The sequence below is a fragment of the Papilio machaon genome, chromosome 27 (assembly GCF_912999745.1).
Source record: "Papilio machaon chromosome 27, ilPapMach1.1, whole genome shotgun sequence".
Taxonomy (NCBI): domain Eukaryota; kingdom Metazoa; phylum Arthropoda; class Insecta; order Lepidoptera; family Papilionidae; genus Papilio; species Papilio machaon.
The window spans coordinates 4,708,050-4,729,862 of NC_060012.1; the positions used below are offsets into that span (position 1 = coordinate 4,708,050).

Sequence of the window (21,813 nt, forward strand, 5' to 3'; positions counted from 1 at the left end):
TCAATAATTACCATTTTTTTAAATTTTTTGTTTAAAAATATTTTTTATTTACAATTTTATTAAAAAACGTATGGGCGTAATATTGACAAAAACTTAAATATCTTTTATCAATAAACACATTTTTTACTCTTTTTAATGTTTTTGTTTAAAACACAATGAGAATAGAATTAAAAAAAAAAACTTAAGAATAATTTTGACCAAAAGTATTTAAATCAAAGCTTGGTTTTTTTGTTTGTACATTTTTGTTTGACTTTTTTTAATGACCATAACAATAGGAGTTTCAGAGAAATCTCGACGAAAACGATGACATATTCAGATCAATAATCCCATTTTTTTTGTATACATTACTTTTTTCTTTGGTATTTTTTTTTTTTTGAATTTTTATGAAACTAGAGTTATAAAAATAGTATACACTTACTTTGACGAAACTATGACACATATCAATGATCACGTTTTTTTAAATATTTTTTAAGATTTTTTTTTATAAAATTATGGATAATTATGAATGCTGATATTCTAACGAAGTTAACTGATTTGCATTTGTAATATTAATTTTTAGTTTAAAAAAAAAACTATTAGGAACTATAAGCGTAAGCTAACTGATGAAAATTGTGTCCCAATTCTAATGTAAGTTAGAGGTTAAGATTTTTATTAAAATGTAGAATTTTTAGTTAAATTTAAATAATTAAAATTGACAAATACGAAATTTTTGAGTTACTTTTTTAAAGATTTTAATTTTTAACTTTTATTGACTGATTAATATCGCCTTGATTTGTTTTTAATAATTTTTTGACATGTTTTTTATCAATAATTTTGTGTGTGATGTGTTAAAGTAAGTAAAATGTTTTAAAGTTGTATTTTTTTTGAAAAAAAAATTTTTTATTTATTTTTTACGATATAAATGATGTTCTATATGTAAAAAGGCTTCAATAATAAAAAATAGCAATATTGCAAATATTAAAATGCTTATTTTCATGCTTTTTGAAACATTCAAACATACATGCTTTCAGATTTTTTCAAGGGAAGACATGAAATGGTTTTTTTTTTGTTCGATTATTACAGTATGGTTTGACTTACGGTTAAATTCATTTTTTGAATTAAAAAAGGTCGACATTTTAATACAAACTCAATTTAGACACTGTTTAAGGTTGTAGTGCACTCGTCAACTCCTCATCCATCCGAACGCATCACATCGGCTCGTAATTGCTGCGGTGTCGCCTTCTTACCGTCATCGTTAAATATGTCAAAATTAGAACGATATTTTTAGTGTGTTTTATAGCAAATTTTGACGATACGATTGCGGTTGTCACACATATTCGTGCTAGGTCCAAAGTTACCCGTTTAAGCGAGAATGACGTATCATTTTGCTAAAAAAAATATATATCCCTTTATCCCTTTCTATCTCCGATGTCACGGCAAGGCAGCACCGCCGTTGGGTGTACGAGTTGATAATTACGCTTTTACCTTTACTGTTGAATTTAATGAAATTATCGACTATTTTAAAAATTCAATTATTTAGATATAAGATTCTTTGTACTATTATTGAGAGTTTCCACTGCACAAAATACATGTACAAAGACAAAGCGTCGCTCTCATTTACTTTAAAAAAAAACAGACTATAAAATGTTTTTTAAACATGTTTTTTGATAGTAGAAACTCACTTATATCCAACAAATATTTGTTGGTATTTTGCATGTTATTTTCTATAATTTTTGATTTTTTTTTTATTCTTGTTTCAAAAATTGTTGTAAAACAGTTGAGTACATTGAGTACATTTTATATTTAACGCTTCATGGAAGCGAATTGAAATTTTCTTAATATATAGATTTGAATTTTATTGACTTTCATTTAATTTCTAAGGCCTTGATTAGACGTAAAATATATAACTTTGTACTTAAATCCCATTTAGTACAAAGAAAATTAATATAAAACTGTACGGGAATAGAAGCTACGTAGTTTGCTATATTTAGTACCATCCCATGGTCATTACGTTTTGTTTCTATACTGTTTTCTTGCACGTGTGTTGGAAGATAAGTGATTATTAATTCTATTTATTAAAAGGACGAAAATATTTAATAATGCCGGCTTACGATTGGAAAATAGATACTGAAAATTTGCCTGTAATGCGAATCGTAACACCTCGTAATGTGGAAATGTGTGGAATATTTGGAATGTAAGTTTTAAACACATTTTAATTTTTATTATAGGTTTAATTATGATTTTGCTTTCATTATTGTGTTATTAAAGCTTTATGTAATGTTTTATTTAAAAAAAAAATATCTTGCACTGGATGCGTACTAAAAAAAGTTTCTAAAAACTGTTAGTGATAGAACAGTCGAAATATTAAAATTTATAATGACGTAAAAATACTGTAAATGTTATAATTTACATCTTTTCATATGAAACTAAATATGTAATACAAACTATATAATACACGATAATTTATGTTTATTTGTTATATATGTAAATCCTTAACATTTCGGTGGTACAGTTTAACAGAGCAGTATCTGTAAACAGTTTTCAAATGTCAATGTCAAATTCCCTTTTGCCAACTGTCATTTGGAACAGTTCAAAAAATAAAGCAAAATTTTTCCTGTCGTGTTTTACACATAACATTTTTAAAATTACTGTCATGAAATAAATTAATAGTACCAAAAAATGAGTCAACAAAAAGTGGGTTCGCCTCGGGCACCATCAAAGACGAGTGTAGCTAGTGATAAAAACTTAATTGACGAAGACGAAAGTACGAAACCAGATTTTATTTACGGTGGTCCCTTTATTAAAATTGAAAAACCTAGTCCGTTTATAAATACAACAACACCAATAAATATACCGTTGCAAGGAACTTTTAAGAAGTATGTCCATTTTCTGTCTTAAATTATACTACAATAAATCATAAAAACATATTTCATAGGTTATCTGTATTTATAAAATCGATTGATAACGTCTAATTTCTTGTAATGGTAATTCTTCTACGTGGATTTTTCTCGTAGAGAATTGTAGAAATTAAACCTGAAATCTTTACTGCCAAACAACTGAGCAAATACATTTAATAATTCCATATGAAAATTTTACAATTCTTCAAAATAAGTCAATCAACTCGGATGAATTGTGCCTATCATATGTCATAGCTATCAAGTAGTAAGAGATGCCAAAATTATTACTACCTTTAGACTATGGTATATAAATACTCAAATTCTCTTTAATAACAACTTAAATATTGATGATTTCTCCAATATATGTATGTTTGTATATGTATGGATGTTTCCAAACATACATCAAATTTGAAACAAATACTTTTATAATTAATGCTGCATGCAAAACTAACATTCAATAGATAAATAACATTAAACATTCTTATTTTTTATTTTGCTTTAACATTAACAAATAATTTTTTATCAGATTATCCATATAGTAAATTAAAAAAACATTAAACTTTATGTAAATACCAAAATTTTTGGTTATGATTATTTACATTGGAGCCATTTTGGTATTATATATTTTGCTACTATTTATTACTTTAATAGTAAACATATAACATAACATGTATTAGTTTTATATTATTACTTGCTGTCACCCTTGACTCTCTCCACGCGGAATTGAATACAAAATATGTCACCTTGATCCATTGAACCATTCTGGAGATACCTTCTAACAAATATCCATCCATCTAAATATTCATATTTATATAAGTAAGGTGAACTCATATACCATTATCATAATATACATATAAATTTATTACATAATAAATTTAATTCATATTAATTATATGTTATCATATATTAAGCTAATTAAAAGTGTTTTTTGTCAGTATTATTCCATACAATTATCTATCAAGATTTCAATGGCTCATATGTAAACTATCATAAGCCACAATTTTGAGATTTACTACCTGTTCTATGTTTTTTTTAATTAACTTGATAAATATTTATTTCAGTATAAATTTTAAGTAATTATTTCTATAATAAGAAGAACTATAGATTTTATATGTCTATTGTCTATTCATGTTTTATGTGTAATAATTAAATTTTATTAATGTTTAAAGTTTTGTCTTGCAATATTTTTTGTTTCAAACATATGATAGTTTACATAGGATCCATTCATTTCTTTGTTTACTTATATAACTATTTGATTTGCTAATAATTATGCAGTTGGTTTCCATCAGAAAAATTGTAGAGACCAGTTACTACCATTTTTTACAGAATGTCATAATTTCATTTAATTATTTTGTTAATTGAAAACTTATATTAAGTTTTTATTTTTCAATTGAAATAAATTCTAGTATCAAATGTATATTTTGAATATGAAACTTCACAGCCCGGATAGCTCAGTCGGTAGAGCATTGGACTTTTAATCCAAGGGTCCAGGGTTCAAGTCCCTGTTCGGGCGATACTTTTTGTTGATTTTCTTGCTATCACGAATTTTTCTAAAAATCTTTAAATATAATTGGGTTTAGAAATTAATGATTCTTTAGAAAAATATATTTTATATCACTAATTTGCAAATATGTATTTTAATATTTCGAATGTTTTGTTTTTTATTAACGAAAAAAAAACAATAATGTTATCTTTAAACATTCACGCCAGTAAGTCAGAAGAGTAGGCAGGGATTACAATTTTCAGATTTTTTATTACAATTTCATAAAAGACTTAATGTTGCTCACGATTTCGTTAGCGCAGAATTTAATGAAAAAAGTAGTCTATGTCACTTATGTACTCATTTATAATTTTGGTTAATAAATCTTTTTTTAATGTATTTCAGGAGTTTCGCGTATTATTCTCTAAGAGATCGATTGCCTGTGATATTGACCAAAGTTATAGATTATTTATCGAGAGAAGGTTCTAAAATAAAATCAGCGCATGGTGCGGTAAGATGAATTGTAATTTTTTTATAAATTATAGAATATCTCTGTATGTACATTAGTCTGTGATACAGTTGAGGATATTAATTTCCGACCCATATCGTTTTGTTTCATTTTGCGCAATGCAATTACGAAAACTAGCCACAGAATAATACTGCTGTTCGATATTTTTACCAATTTTTTTTTTCATTCCAAATTACTCAATTTTAGTGACATATTTACAAAAAATATATTGTCTCTTTCTCTCGTTATAGAAAAATTTAAATATTGATGAGTAGAACATATCGATGGGTAGTTGGAATAATGTCGCAATGGATATTGCGACAGTCTTCGGGTTAAGTCAGATTCGGTATCTACGGACCTAAATACACCTTATATATTTTTTTTACTTAATTCTGATGAAAAATGACAAAAATAGAAAAATCACTTTGTACATTAATTGTTTGTTCCTGGTAAACGTTTAGAAAAATATTACTGGAACAATACGGTTATGTTGAAAGTGAAATTTTTGTTTCAATTTTAGACCAGCAATTGTAATTACGGCTTTCTTCCAGGGAATAAAACATGTAAACATTAAACGCACTATACATTACTGTACCTACTTTGATGTTAACAGATTCGCACTAAACATTGCTGTACCTACTAAACTATCGTTGAGTCGTTACTCAATGGCAGCAAATATTAAATCACGCACAAGACTACCAAACTATAGTTATTTTATTTGTATTACTGAAGATAATAATCTACAATAATTATTTTACAATTTTATAGTCATCTGTTCATGATTCGAATTAATGTACCTGTGTCAAAATTTTTGTTTTCTGATATTTTACAAATGACATGTACTTAAATCATCATCATCATCAACCTGCCCTTATCCCTATGGAGGGTCGGCACAGTATGTACTACTCCTCCATACATCTCTATCAGACGTCATATCTGAATTTACCCCCTTCTTACGCATATCCTCTTTCACACAATCCATCCATACTTTCTTTGGTCTTCCTCTACCTTTATAGCCATCCACATTCAATCTCATTACTTTTTTGTTTATATGATTATCATCCCTCCGCATAACATGTCCAAACCACGCTAACCTTCTGCTCCTCAATTTCTCGATAACTGGCGCTACTTTCAAACTTCCTCTGATATGCACATTCTTAACTTTATCTTTTCTTGTCACACCACACATCCATCTTAGCATACGCATCTCAGCTACATGCAATCTTCTTTCATCCGAAAACTTGGTGGCCCAACATTCAGATCCGTACAATAAGACAGGTCTTACGATTGACTTGTAGATCTGTCCCTTAAGCTTGGGTGGCATTCTTGGATCACAAGTCACACCGGTGACCTGTCGCCATTTCATCCAACCTGCATTTATTCGACTTTTCACATCCCGGTCAACACCACCATCGTATTGGACGAGTGAACCGAGGTACTTAAAATCGAAGCAGGTTGGTAGGTCAACACCATTTAAAGCGATTGGAGAAAAGCTGGTCGGACCACCAAAATCGCAGAACAAATGTTCAGTTTTGGTTCTGCTGATTTTAAGACCAGCTCTCTCCAATTTATCTCGCAATTTTTCCAACCTGCTCTGCACCTCGCATTCATCCTCCCCGACAAGCACGATGTCATCAGCATAAAGCATACACCAGGGTGCTTCCTCCTGTATGTCTGACGTTAGCGCATCCATTACCAGGAGGAAGAGATACGGACTTAAAGCCGAACCCTGGTGTAGGCCTACCGAGACACCAAACCTGTCACTATCGCCAACAGCGGACTGGATGTGTGTATTGGCTCGACAATTCATAGCACGAATAAGCTGCAGGTATTTCCCAGGCACTCCTTTCACTTTCAAAGCCCACCACAAAACCTTCCTCGGAACCCTATCGTATGCTTTTTCGAGGTCTACAAACACCATGTGCAGGTTTTTATGCACACGCCTATATTTCTCGCAAAGTTGGCGAATAGCAAAAATGGCATCCGTAGTCCCCCGTCCTGGTATAAACCCAAATTGGTTCCGAGTTACCTCACTCTCCTCTCTTATTCTTCCGTCCACCACTCTCTCCCAAGCTTTCATACTGTGTGACATGAGCTTTATTCCTCTATAGTTGTTACAGATTTGTACATCACCCTTGTTTTTAAAAATTGGCACCAGCGAACTCCTACACCACTCATCTGGAATCACCTCTTCCTGTAACAACTTGTTGAAGAATAGAGTCAGCCACACCAATCCGTCCGCCTTTAGGAGCTTCCATACTTCCACTGGTATTCCATCCGGCCCAACTGCTTTTCCGTTCTTCATACCTTGCACCGCTTTCTTTACTTCATCCACGCTAATCTCTTTCACCATACCAATATTAACCGGCACTTTTTCCAACACTCCACTCCAAATATTCTCTTCGTTCATCAATTTTTCAAAATAATCCTTCCAACGCTGTTTAATATCATTATCATCCGCCAATACATTTCCTTCATTGTCTTTAATACACTTGATGTGGTTTACATCTCTTGCATTCCTTTCTCTCTCTCTTGCTATACGGAACAGGCGTTTTTGTCCCGGCGGGCTGTTCAGGGATTCATATAATTTATCTTGTGCCTGTGCCTTAGCAGTTGCGATGGCTTTCTTAGTAAATGACATGTACTTAAATGTCGCAGATAATATATATTTATTAACACCGAAATACGAGTAAAACATAATGGTGACATTTTAGAGAAATTTACACGTTTAGACGTTGTTTCTACGTATTCTACAGCTGAATCTGCAACTCTTCCTGAATTACAAGGAGCTTACAACGAACCGGTTCCTGTGTCGAAAGCTCTGTACTCTGATCTACTGAGTCTTTGTAACACTCATGATATTCCACAATATTATCACGATTTCTATAAATCTTTGGCATGTGGAACCCACGAAGCTGCTGAGGTACAGGATCCGCTACAGGAGTCAAGTCTTTAGACGTGATTTTGCTTTAAATATTTTGGTACCCAATTTTTTTATTATGTTAAGATAATACGAATGTTGGTTTAGATGAGTTTATTTCCTACAGTTCCTAATAAACTAGTCTTAGTTTATTATAATTACATAATGCTCTTTTTTCTACCACTTTAAATGATCCATTCTTATATTTCTAGTAAAAAAATAATAATAATAAAAGCACTGTCAATAAAAATAAGATATTCACGCAAAGATAAAAGATTTAAAAAAAAACATACAACGATGAATATACAGTAAAATATGAATACCGTCCACAAAACGCTCATCAAGTTCAAGGAATAAGAACACAAACTATGGTTACTGTATCCATCGTGTATCCTATAATACACTGAAAAAAGCTGTAACATATTATTACTGTATCAACATTCATTTTTTTTTTCGTGGAACAAAGCTGTAAGTGGCTATTATGGGAACAACCTTTCGACATAAATAGTAGCAATATGATCTTTACCGATTTTTTCCTATTTGGATAAAATATACAATCTTGTAACTGCAACAGTACTTTAGGCAAAAAATAACGAACAAGGTGACATATAATTTATTTTAAGATATTCAGTGGTTTTATAGTTATTCCATAATTTCATTAAATATTTTTTCCTGAACAATTTCATTTTTACGATTGCGGCTTTATTCCCGGTACCCATCGATATTTTTACCTGCAATTACTTTTTTATTTTTAATTTTCCAGAGCGATGACGACATACGAGGGTTGATACAATACGTAACAAAGTTAAAAAACGACCTTGTTACAAATAAAAAATATGATTTATTAACTGTTGACACCCCTGAAGCTAAAAGATGGAACCAATGGATAGAAAACTGTGACAGTCAGCATTATTTTACAAATACATGGGTGTTTACTGAATGTTACGTTTATAGAAGATTGAGAGAAGGTTGTGAGTTAAGGTGAGATGTTAAGCGTCTCCACTATCTTTACTAGCTGTCGCACACGACTCCGTTCGCGCGGAATTAAAATAAAACTTAATTAGCCTATATTTTCTTTCAGATTATGTTCTATATCTGAGCCAAATTTCATCAGGATCCATTGAGCCGTTCAATACATATTACACATATTTTCAAACAAACATACATCCATCAAAACTTTAGCATTTATATCTATATATATAAAAGAAATTCGTGTTAGTTACATCATTTATAACTCAAGAACGGCTGAATTTGACTGAAAATTGGTGGGCAGGTAGCTTAGAACCAGGAAACGGACATAGGATAATTTTTACCCCGTTTTCTATTTTTTAATCCGCGCGGACGGAGAAATGACTTCACTATTACAAAGTAGGTCCTTCACCACATTAAGGTAGCTCGTTTAGGCTACAGTGGGTCTATCACGAATTTCAGTGACAATTTCCATCGTATCGTCATCACCAAAAATTTGTTTAACGCCCCAAAAATATCGAGCACAAAGTACACCTTTTTTCTCTGTTTTTTTTTTTACACAAGTGTACTTTATGTAAAAAAAAAACTCATACTAATTCATTATAATTAAAGATTACGATACGAAGGTAATTCTCACAAATATTCGTGCTAAGCTAAAGTCATAATAGAGATTTGTATGTGAAAACTTATGATATATATATATTTTTTTAAATTAAATAACTCTTTTAGCAAAGGATTAAAAAATTTCGATCCATTCGATGAGCAGAAGTTGAAAGCGTTCCAAAACAGTTTAGAGCCGATGTGTGTGGTGGCTGACAAACTTGTCACCATGCTGCCTCCCAGTGACAAGGATAAACGGAAAGCTGATTTCATAACCTTGTTAAAGGTAAGGACATATGTATGGAGTTTGTTGATGTATGGAGATTGTTGAATATGAGCGAAATTTCGGTTTTGTAAAGTGTTTTGTTTCTGCCATAATCAAAATTTAAGTGGTCATCTATTTTGTAGATAAAGTTAGAGAAATCTACACTAAGGGACTCCCTCAGTTGTAGGATAACTCTAAGAAATCATCCAATATGTAAATTAAAATTGTGGTTGTTTTAGCCATAAAAATATGTACACTTTGAAATATGACTTGTCTATGACTAATTAAAAAACGTTACAGATTTGTCTATGGTCGAACAAATGCGATCTGTCATTGTCTATGGGCGAGCAGGTGTCATTGAAGTCATCTGATGGCAAGGAAAGGTCCGCCAGTGTCGTTTCTCTGTCTATTTTGGATCCATTCAAAATGATATTGGATTTAAAAGATAAAGTAAGTTAAATTTTGTATTTATTCGGTTGAATTGCAAATTAAATTTTGGTTTAGAATAAAAAAAAAGCAATAGATAGATATGTAATTATAAATTATCAGAAATAAAAATGTAAAACATCGTCCATTTCTTTTGGAAACATATAATAACTAGTTGTCGCCCGGAACTCCGTCCGCGCGGAATTAAAAAAAAACTTTATTCCTTTATTAAAAAAAATATTTAAGCAGCATACATGACTTAAGGCTGTATAAAATAAAGCCTTTGGCCACTTATTAAAAAAGAAACTGTCAAAGTTATGTCAAAAGTAGTGGAAAAAACTAACCTAAAGTACGATTTTATTTATTCAATAACTAAAAAACTACCAGTCTCCGCAACTTTTAATTTTGGCTAGTAAGTCAGTGTAAGTTAGATATAATTGTGTTCGCCATAAAAGCTACAATCGCCAACTCGACCGTCAATAATCTATATTTTAGCCTGTAATTTTCTAATCGCAAAAGAAGTTCTGAAATCACGCTAATAGTTTTTGTTTTTATTTATTACATATAGAAATATAAATCTTTCTTTATAATATTAGTATGGATTGTATGAAATAATTACAGGTATTAGTGGACGATTCCGCTAAGATATGCGATCAAGTTATAGCGAAAACAGAGGCGATGGCGAAAGCTATTGCTGCGGTAAGTGGAAAAGGATAATTTTGCTTTATTTTAATATGCGACATTTATATTTCAAATATAAATCATTGGCCATTTTCAAAGTGAATTCTATAGATTTTATAACCTATAAATGTCCTTTCAAATATCATTTTTTATTGTTAATAATAACACTAAGGTAATTTAGCTCAATAATAAACCTCAGGAGGCTTTTTTTAATTAAAATATATTATTGAAGTTATATTATTCATATGGTAACATTACAGAATACGACATTTAAGTTTCAATGCAGTTGTCACCGACTGGCAACACAGTTTGGTATACCGAGGTGTCCTGATAAGGTTCCATACTATTTATCTCGTAGTTAATAAAATAGTTACGTTATGTATGTATTTTAGTAATTTCTTTTCAATTTTTTTTTTCGTACCAGGTATATATTAATTATATCTCACTTTACTCAAATTCACATTCTCTTCCCTTCATTTCCTATTTAAAAATGAGTAGCAAGGGAAGGGAGATTAGAATTTTAGCCAAAGTTGTTATTTTAAATAAAATATTGCTTATTAAATTAAGAAATGCCATATTCATGTAGGAAGCGGACCCCGCAGCGAAGTCTGAAGCGAAGTTTGAAGTGGATGGTGAGACGGCAGAGGAACCCCCCAAGATCCCCTGCCCCGCCAAGATGGTGTTACCTGAAGTTGTTACCTTTGGTAAATATTTATATATTAACTAGCTATCGCCCACGACATCACATGCGAACAGACTGACAGACAAAACTTTAATAATATATACGAAATATGATTTTTTTATGACATACAGACATTTCAATTTTATTAATATATGTATAATGTTGATTTTAATATTTTCCAGATATAGTTTGCGATAATTCTGGTTATGAATTATTTTCGGATTTGTGTTTTGCTCACTTTTTAATATCACAGGAGATTGTTAAAAAGGTATTTTTTTTAATCAAATTAATTGGTAAAATATTTTTCATTTTACGATATGAAAATTTAAAAAAAATTATTACATTTTCAGGTTCGATTCCATGTTAAAAAGATTCCATGGTTTGTGTCTGATGTCACTCCGGTTGATTTTAAGTAAGTTTTTATATATAATACTAGCTGTAGCCTGCGACTCCGTTTACACTGATTAAAAAAACTTAATAAATAGTCTATGTGTTCTTCCAGACTATGTTCTACATCTGTACCAAATTTCATCAAGATCTGTTGAGCTGTTCCGGAGATACCTTCAAACAAACATCCATCCATTTAAACTTTAGCATTTATATATATAGTCAGAAAGTCGTGTTAGTTACACTATTTATAACTCAAGATCGGTCGAACTGATTTAGCTGAAAATTGATGAGGAGGTAGCTTAGAACTAGGAGACGAACATAAGAACTTTTTTATCTTGTGCGCATTTTTTTTATTCCGCGCGGACGAAGTCGCGTGTAAAAGCTAGTTTATAATATTAAGTAAGATGCAGAATGTATCTATACTATTATAAAAAGGAAAGATTGTTTGGTTGCCTGTATTATATAAGCTCTGAAATTACTGAACCAATTTGAAAAAAAATGTTTTTTTATTTCGTTGAGTTTGTTTTTAATACCGCTCGGACGAAGTCGCTGACATTTACTAGTCTGGCAATAAAGTGAAAATTTACTTTTATTATAATATGTAAATGTTTTTTTTTTTACAGAAAAACTTTAGAAATGTGTACAAACGCTAATTACAGTAGAGAAGTACCACAAGAAGCTCCGGCAGGTAAAAATTTTTTTTTTTTGTTTCTATTGTTTAAGTTTGAATTTAAATTAAGTAAAGTTAAATTTCTAGTTATTTTGTGAAAATTACACAATTAAATTAACGAATGTTATATTCCTAGTTATGTTATCTAGACATCTGTAATTGCAGATACATTACCTACCTTTAGTCGTTAGAGGATATACTGTTGGTAAGAAACGTGATTCTTACCACGATTAGGCTGTTTGAGCTCCCGATATTTCGGCACAGTTGCATGCGCCATGTTCACGGGTTGACTGGTGTTGTGCGGTAGTGTAAAAAATGTTAAAGATAGCCGTATCGGTCTACCTTCTTTCTGATTCGGCGACCACTACCACTGTCCGCGTTCTCACTGCACATTAAGTCCGCACTAGATGTTATTTTTGTTTGTCGACAAACTACACTCACTGTGTCCACATTTGTGCGCGTACTCGAAGTCGGTTGCTGTCCAGTCTTGTTGTAATACTGGATCACTGGATTCCAGGAGTGTGTTTGTCGACAACAAAAAATAACATCTAGTGCGGACTTAATGTGCAGTGAGAACGCGGACAGTGGTAGTGGTCGCCGAATCAGAAAGAAGGTAGACCGATACGGCTATCTTTAACATTTATCACACAACCGCACAACACCAGTCAACCCGTGAACATGGCGCATGCAACTGTGCCGAAATATCGGGACCTCAAACACCCTCATCGTGGTAAGAATCCCGTTTCTTACCAACAGTATATTAGTAAAAACCACGAAAGTTTGAAGTTATGTATCGATAGAGGATGTACAGAAACTCATCCATCCTCTCCTCCGTTAAATCTATTTCCCCTTCACATCTTTTCCTTATAAAAAAAAATAGAAATTACTTTTTTTTAAATAAGTTTTTGTTAATTTTTTTTTTAAATTATAAATCAATGGTTTTTCTATTTTCTATGTTTTTTTCTTTTCTTTGATATTGAAGATTCTGGTGAGGGTGTGGGCGCGGCAGAGCCCCCGCCGCCGCTGACTGTGAGTGCGGACAACTTGCGTCAACTCGGCACTCAGTGGATGCAGTTCTTTCAAGATGGCACCTTTGTTGTTATGGTAAGTACATATGTAAAGTAATACATTTAGAATTTTGATTTAGGAAGATTTTTTATACCAATGTATCCATAACCAATGTATTCATTCAATATATATTTAGGAATCTATTCAGTTTATATCGCTGTATCCATTCGACTTATATCATCGTATCCATTACCAATGTATCCACTCAATTTATATCACTGTATCCATTTGACTTATATCAACGTATCCATTACCAACGTTTCCACTCAATTTATATCACTCTATCCATTCGACTCATACCAACATATACATTGCCAACGTATCCATTAGATTTTTATCACTGTATCCATTCAAGTCATACCAACATATGCAATGCCAACGTATCCACTCAGTTTATATCACTGTATCCATTCTATTTATACCATTATATCCGTAGTGCGACGATTTCTGGACATCTCCGATAATGTACAAGGATATGAAGATGCAGGAGTTCCAGTTGTACCGCAAGTTGCAGCTCACAGCCGCCATTTTGTTCAAAGGAGATCTCAACTACCGCAAACTGTTGGCGGAGAGGAACTGTGTGCCCACACTCAGCTTTGAGCAAGCGCTGCAAGGTGGGACATTTATAGTTGTCTCTCTCGCACTCCTTTATTGAACTAATGTGTTTGACAGAGATAGAGATATTTTGAACTAACACTTTGATAAGTTGCTGTTGAGATTGATATTTGTAGAGCGCTGTCTCTGTCACACTCATTGAATTGTTACTGCTATCTCTGTCACACTACAGCTGTCTGTGATATTTGTATTGACATATTGCTGTCTCTATTTATTTCAAAGAGAGTAAGAAGGATAACAATATAATTACATTCAATCCTATTCCAAAGTAATATGTATTTGACAATATTAATAACTCATAATTCATAAAAAAGAGAAATTATGTATAAACATGTCACTGACTGACAATCTTGTTTTTTATCTATGGATTTATTTTGGAAAGTTTCCAGTATCTGAGTTTTTTTTAATAAGTCTATGATTACATTTTTATAAAGGTTTTCTATGAAAAAAAAAAAAAAAATTATCATCGCACACTAAGTTTACAATATTCAATGTTGCCTTTGCTCCTTAACTAGTGAAAACTGTATTTAAAGAGCAAAAGACTTCCCTTATGTGAAATTACATCGTTCTTAGTGAAAACAATAGATTTAATAATAATTTTTCACATTGTGTATTTGAATATACAAATGTATGGATTTTTAATACTATTTTATGAGTGTTAGTGCTAATTTTTTTTATTTTATTTACATATTTTCTTGTTAGGTTTCAATCCCGCACCAATAATAGCATTACGTACAGTGAAGGCGGATTTAATCTGCGGCCTGCCCAAAGGAAAGTTTGAACAATTGAACAAAATCGATGAGAAATGGATGGAAAAAGGAGATTATGGGCAAGTATATTTAAAAAGAAAAAAAAATCAAATACGAACTGTCAAAAATTTCTAGAAACTTAACAATTTTCTATAGATTTTATTGTTTTTTAATTTTTTTGTTTAATATCTGTTACACAAAATGGCGCGAATTTATGTACTTTTTTTAATTAAAATTCATAATATAGAATCTGTGTTACTACAGGATGTCCCAAAAAACTAAAGTATACATTATAAGGTGTATTAAATATTTAACTATACATTATTTAAGGTGGGTTTCTGAGACCAAAGTTACAATTTAAAATATACTGTTATCTCTGTTTTGTTAAAAAAAAACAGAGACTACGATATCTTGTATACAGAGATTTCTGTCTCAGAAACACATGGATAGTGTCCTAAATACTTATACATACAGGATGATCCATACCCAAGTATACATATTAGCGTGATCTCAATACTTAAGTACACTTTACAGGATGTTTCAAAATTCAAAGTATACATTAAAATATGATCTAAATATTTAAGTATACATTACAGCACGATCTCAATACTTAAGTACACTATACAGGATGTTTCAAAATTCAAAGTATACATTAAAATATGATCTAAATATTTAAGTATACATAACAGCACGATCTCCATACTTAAGTACACTTTACTGGATGTTTCAAAATCTCAAGTATACATTACAATATTATCTAAATATTTAGGTATAAATTACAGCACGATCTCAATACTTAGGTACACTTTACAGGATATTTCAAAATCTAAAGTATACATTAAAATATCTAAATAAATAAAGTATACATAACAGCACGATCACAATACTTAAGTACACTTTACAGGATGTTTCAAAATTCAAAGTATACATTAAAATATGATCTAAATATTTAAGTATACATTACAGCACGATCTCAATACTTAAGTGCACTTTACAGGATGTTTCAAAATCTAAAGTATACATTAAAATATGATCTAAATATTTAAGTATACATAACAGCTCGATCTCAATACTTAAGTACACTTTACAGGATGTTTCAAAATCTAAAGTATACATTAAAATATGATCTAAATATTTAAGTATACATAACAGCTCGATCTCAATACTTAAGTACACTTTACAGGATGTTTCAAAATCTAAAGTATACATTAAATATGATCTAAATATTTAAGTATACATAACAGGGTGATACAATACAGCGGTAAAGTGGAGCCTCTAAAGCCTTCAGACAGACCTTGTCCTGACTACGGTGAAGAATGTCGCGGTGTCATTTGTCCCGCGCAACCAACTGACATTGTCACTTAACATTTTATATATACAAGTGAGTATATTTATAATTATATATACCAGGGAGTCTGTCTGTATGTAACTATGTATAATATTTTGTTTTTTCTTTAACTAGGGGGTTTTAATATATTTAAAATTTATTTGGAGAGCGTTTTTTTTTACATCATAAGGTGTCACCTGAATTCACAGAAATAACGAGATGACCGTTGTCCATAGAAATCCGCAATTTCAGATATCTTCCTTTAGTGTACGGAGGAAAAGACGCACAGAGAGATATTTCCCCTTAACTTCAATAAAATTTCCATCCCCTTCTCATTTCCTCATAAGAAAAGAGTAGGATAGGGTAGAGGACTAAAAATAGACCTTCGGAATACAAACTCTTAAGACTGTACGTGGAATTACTTCCACTTGAGGTCTGTCTTCTGTGAGGTCATGGTATTTCACTGTAGGAGGCACATTCTTGTAACAGATGTTGGCGCCTACAAATGTTTGCTGAAAACCAACATTGTGTCGACAAATCTGAACTTACTTTATTATTCTGGTATTTACTAGCATATTCTTTGGTATTTTTTATTTTATAGAAATTGGTTATTAATTTCTATGTTAAATTTTAATTTTTCTTGTTACAGTTGCGAACTCATTTTTTGTTGCTATCAAGATCGGTCCTCAAATTTTTGTCAATTTTCCGATTTAATTGAATTGTAAATAAAATAAATCTGTTGATTTTAATATGTTTTTCATTTATAATAACACACATTTAATTGATAGGAACCTAATAATACAATCTTCGCAATACCTTTACCTTCTTACTAATATTATAAATGCTAAAGTAACTCTGTTTTGCCCCAATGGTAATAATAATGAAGTAACAGCCCGAGTCGAGGCTCCTGAACCCTCGAGACTAGTTACTCTTAAACGAGTTTTAGGCTAAGCGTAGATTGCGCCCGGCCACCTTAAGCCCGGTGAAACTGTAAATGCCTCTTCAAGGCAAACAGGGACTACTCAGTCACAAAAAAAACTTGAGAGGTGTGTTGGGACACCCGGATGGAACGAAGTTCCTTTCTATTAATTAGTGAAGGTTTATTCTATGAATAATAAACTTAAGTCTTCACAAGAAGTACATTTTATTTCTATGAATTTTCGTTATATATTGTCACGTCGTTGCCATGGTGAAGTAGCGCTCATTCGTCGTTAACATACTTACTATAGCAAAAAGTGTCGTGACAACTTTTCGTAAGAATTTTTTCCGTCTAGCCCCCTTTCACAACGCGCGATAAGGAACTTCGTTCCAAAAACAAAAGTCTGTCTCGCTTTCGATTTACCTAATCGATTACTTAACTGATTTAAATGAAATTTGGTACTCAGTTTAGAGTCTGAAATATGACATAGGCTACTTTTTAATGCGACAAAAGGGTTATAAAAGGTTGAAATTGGAGGTGGTTTTAGAAGTTAAGTTCGTCAAGTTAGAAGCTTGAAATTTACTTTTTAGATAGTTAATCTTATCTATATATATAAAAGAAAGTTGTGTTAGTTACACCATTTATAACTCAAGAACGGCTGAATCGATTTGACTGAAAATTGGTGGGCAGGTAGCTTAGAACCAGGAAACGGACATAGGATAATTTTTATCCCCTTCTCTATTTTTTATTCCACGCGAACGGAGTCGCGGGTAAAAGCTAGTTTGATGTAAACAAATATGACATTTAACGTTTTTAAAAGTTTCACTCTCAAGGGTGCAAAATAACAATATGGAATGTGGGTGAAAATTAGTAGGTTTATGAGAATCTTTTGTAAATTCAATATTTTTTGTTCTAATCTTACTAATATTATAAATGCGAAAGTTTGGATGGATGTTGGACGGGCTTAACGGATCTTGATGAAATTTGGCACAGATGTAGAAAATAGTCCTGAAGAACACATAGATTCGTTGAGCCGTTCTGGAGATACCTTCAAAAAAACATCCATCCATCCAAACATTCGCATTTATAATATTAGTAAGTAATTAGTAGTTAAGATAGGAATAGGTGAATAAATAGTTATTTTCTAGATAAAATTATATTTATTATCAAAAATACAAAAAATTTGTTTAAAGAAAGAAAGAAAAAACATTCATTACAACACAAAGAATATAAAAAACACAAGGAACAAACTTGATACAAAAATGTGGCAAAAGTAATCCAGCTCAGCGAACCAGGGACAGACTGAACTGTTCCTGCGCTGATTTTAAGCTGGCACCTTAACTTTACACGTTTTAACACGTTTACTTAATTAAGACATATGTTTTTACAAGTATTTCGAAAATGGAAACACAAAGAAAGAGCGACCTTATTCTACAGTAATGTTCTTTTTTTTTATTATATTTCCTTCTGAAGGCGAAGGTTGATGGATCCGAAACTAGTCGGAGACGTCACAGAATAATAATATACATAACTTAGTTGTTTTTAATTAGTTTAAAGCAGGGGCGTTGCCAGCCGATGATCTTGGCTAGATTTAGGTCACGCAGGAAAAAAATCTGTATTTTATTGCTTATTATCTAGGGAACGGAAGAATCTGACAAGTAGTTTTTGTGGTATCTATGTCGGTTTATAGGAATTGTAAATATCTAACCGTGGATTTTTGAGTCTAAAATCTCTGTTTAAAATATCTTGTTATCTCTGTATTGTCAAAGATAATGACAGGGATGAAGATATGTTTTATTCAGAGATTGGTCTTAGAAACCCACGGTTAGTATTTCAAAGTATTTTTAAAGCTATTTTCATTTGATTCATTCATTTTATTCAAACATGTTAGTCATTGTATTAATCTTCAAAACAAGGTATCGGATTCTCACTGAGTTTTATTATCAAATCTTTTGCTGCATAAATCGGTTCATTCGCTTTATTAAATGTTAAACCTTTCAAAAAATTCATATCAGAAACTTTATCTAATGCAAATTTATATTTATTATACACGAAAACACCAGTTTTACTACAAATATAAGCTTTTGTATGTATATCAGTACTTATTACATCGACGTAAATTTTTTCATGTATATTTATAGCTTTTGTACCTAATTTAATTCTAAATAATGTATTATTTCTCACAAAAAACATATTATTATCGTTATCAATTATTAATTCTTCAACTTTAACACCCTGTAGCTCTTGAACGATTGCACCGAAACCGTCTTCGAATATAAACGTATCACCATTTATATTTATAAAATACAAAACATCTTTGAAATGTAGATTTACTATGTTATCTTGTATAGGTAGTCTTTCGACTTGTTTCATGTCATTTATCTTGTAAAGTCCATTTTGACTACCAATAAAAACTTTATTTAATCTCTGGTCAATTGCAATAGACGTGGCATTATTTATGCCATCAATAACTTTTGTTTCTTTCGTATCCATATTAATATAACCAACCAGTCTATTTGGTGTTGTAGTCAAATCTTCAAATGTAAAATATAAAATATCATCATTACGGTTAAGTATTAAATTGTCAATTTTGTTGATGCCTTCTTTGATAAGATGTAAATTGTAATATTTATCACCAAAATAAATACCCCTGCATCTTTTATCAGCAGTTGATGATGCGATTGTGAAGATAATTAATAAAAAAATCTTCATTGTTATCTGAAATAAGGATAATTATTAATATGTAATCTTTCTAATGATGCAGCTGCATGTATCTCAACGAAATTCGTTAAAATTACGTACAACAAAGAATGAAAATATAGTCTACCTATTATCCCGGAAACGTGTATGGTTCCCTTGGGATACGTATGATTTACACATTTACTAGATAACTCCGCAACGGTTCAAAATATCTTATTGAAATTGGGTACAAATATAAAACATAGTCTCGAGTAACACATGAAATACTTTTCATCCTTTTTTTTTAATTTCACGGGTAAAAGCTAATATAAACCGAATATTTAATAAATTTAATAAAAAGTTTCTAAAACAAAATCGTTTATAAGGTAAGGTACCAATCGACGACAAAAAAAAACAAACCTAATCTTTTTAATCTGTGTAGGCACTTGTATGCGGATCTTAACTTCAGTTTTTATGACCTTATTGTTTATTGAAAGAGACAAGGGTATACGTTAAAGTGATGTGTAAGAAACAGAGGTAACACACCATGAATCTATCGAGGTCATAGTGCTAACGTTCAATACGTCGATGATGTAACTGTATCCCAATTGTTATGGAAGCTTTTATTCACTTTCGCGGTTAAATAAGACTATTAAAAAGTTAATTTATTCTTTATGTTTTTCTATAACTACTCTTATCATTAATAAATAATTAAAGTACGTAATATTTTATTATTCAGTTCGATTTTCTTGTGCCTAAAAACTAAAAAAAAATGTTATTAAAATATAAAATAGATTGTTGATGTTATCAAGTTAAATTTGTAATTACTTTTTTCACAAACATTTGTAAGTTTTAATTTTATTTAAAAATAATAACTTTGAACTTAATAATATTTATTTTTATGGCTTTGAACTTTCTTATCTATATTAAGACCAAAATAGTGATAGACATACGGAATCTAAATACGAAATAAACATACTAATATTTTATGTAAATAGTTTTCATTTACACAAATTATTAAATTTACAACTTACTGCTTTGTTATACATCCTTGAAGATTCGTAATTCACCATTCTTACCACATTATGCGTGCGGTCAACACAAAAACGTATAGACGTATGTTTCTGTTTTGCGTTGTAGGGAACTGAATTAATTCGTCATCTGTATAAACTATTCCATACAAATTGTATGTTATGTTGTATGTTAATTTTGTTTCAGATGCTAAGATTATTTATCTAAATTTAAATTATGTAAAATGCGTTATTTTAAAGTGAGACGTATTATTACGTTTAAAATGCGTGAAACATTTTCCTTAACAATTCGTTATTTATGTTTTTTTATATTAAAAGATGGTAATCGAGTTAGAGGCCACATTCTGTATGATAAATGATAATAGGTTAGTCAGAGTAGAAGAACGGAAAAAGTTAAATCCTAGTCCTATACATCTCCTGCCAATTCAAAGAAGGAAGGAAGGAGAAGACTGTCATCAGACTTTAAGCGGAATTACTTCCACTCGATGCTTATCTTCTGTGTGACATGCTGTAAGAGCAGCTAATGTTGCCATGAACTGTATTTTTTTTTTGTTATCTCTAGTTTTATGTCTTTCTTATAATTAATCAGTTAATGCATGGCTTTTATGGCTTTAGAAATTATTAGCTATTAAAAATTATGACTCTTTAAAATTAGTATTTTTATTGCTCATACTTCGCATATGAACAATATAGAGTATTTAAATCATAATTAAGACTTTAAATTTAATAATTTTTTAATTATTTAATTTTTGAAACAATTCCAGGGACTTTAACTAGTAAAATAATGATTAAACTTGACCTTGAACCCACGCCCTTTGATATCTTGAAACGCAAATATCGCTAGTTTCTAGGAGATATCGGAAATAACACTTCAACCATTTTTTAATTAATTAATAGACGACAATTTTTTTCACGTTCAACGTAAAGTCACGCCTATTTTCAGTCTTTGGATCTAGAA

At 30.9% G+C, this 21,813-nt stretch overlaps 2 protein-coding genes and 1 non-coding gene across 5 annotated transcripts; 2 read left to right on the forward strand and 1 right to left on the reverse strand.

Moving 5' to 3' along the window:
* The first annotated feature begins 2,010 nt into the window (after positions 1-2,010).
* LOC106711048 (damage-control phosphatase ARMT1) lies at positions 2,011-16,914 on the forward strand. 3 transcript variants are annotated; one of them, XM_045684829.1, is made up of 16 exons: positions 2,011-2,173; positions 4,762-4,867; positions 8,548-8,765; positions 9,483-9,639; positions 9,919-10,068; positions 10,666-10,743; positions 10,986-11,060; positions 11,312-11,429; positions 11,590-11,675; positions 11,758-11,819; positions 12,421-12,485; positions 13,450-13,571; positions 13,972-14,149; positions 14,853-14,979; positions 16,144-16,280; positions 16,876-16,914. In XM_045684829.1, the coding sequence occupies exons 1-15, from the start codon at positions 2,079-2,081 to the stop codon at positions 16,262-16,264; spliced, it is 1,758 nt and encodes a 585-aa protein (XP_045540785.1). In that variant the 5' UTR covers positions 2,011-2,078; the 3' UTR covers positions 16,265-16,280; positions 16,876-16,914. The 3 variants fall into 3 exon arrangements, with proteins under 3 accessions (XP_045540785.1, XP_045540783.1, XP_045540784.1); XM_045684827.1 differs by lacking the exon at positions 2,011-2,173 and adding an exon at positions 2,589-2,855; XM_045684828.1 differs by lacking the exons at positions 2,011-2,173; positions 10,986-11,060 and adding an exon at positions 2,589-2,855.
* On the forward strand, positions 4,317-4,389 carry Trnak-uuu. The gene has a single exon. It is a non-coding gene; the product is annotated as a tRNA-Lys (tRNA).
* Positions 16,915-19,034: 2,120 nt separating the features above from the next.
* LOC106711051 lies at positions 19,035-20,981 on the reverse strand. The gene is made up of 2 exons (XM_014503269.2): positions 20,859-20,981; positions 19,035-19,863 (listed from the first exon to the last, which is right to left on the reverse strand). The coding sequence occupies exons 1-2, from the start codon at positions 20,895-20,897 to the stop codon at positions 19,045-19,047; spliced, it is 858 nt and encodes a 285-aa protein (XP_014358755.2). The 5' UTR covers positions 20,898-20,981; the 3' UTR covers positions 19,035-19,044.
* Positions 20,982-21,813: the final 832 nt, after the last annotated feature.

What these genes read in the sequence shown, in the direction of transcription:
- LOC106711048 (XM_045684827.1), top strand. Translation starts at nt 2,659, where the DNA reads ATGAGTCAACAAAAAGTGGGTTCGCCTCGGGCACCATCAAAGACGAGT. An exon ending in CACAGGAGATTGTTAAAAAG is followed by an intron (nt 11,676 to 11,757) that starts GTATTTTTTTTA and finishes TTACATTTTCAG; the next exon opens with GTTCGATTCCATGTTAAAAA. An exon ending in ATGGCACCTTTGTTGTTATG is followed by an intron (nt 13,572 to 13,971) that starts GTAAGTACATAT and finishes TTATATCCGTAG; the next exon opens with TGCGACGATTTCTGGACATC.
- LOC106711051 (XM_014503269.2), bottom strand. Translation starts at nt 20,897, where the DNA reads ATGGTGAATTACGAATCTTCAAGGATGTATAACAAAGCA. An exon ending in CAAGGATGTATAACAAAGCA is followed by an intron (nt 19,864 to 20,858) that starts GTAAGTTGTAAA and finishes TCCTTATTTCAG; the next exon opens with ATAACAATGAAGATTTTTTT.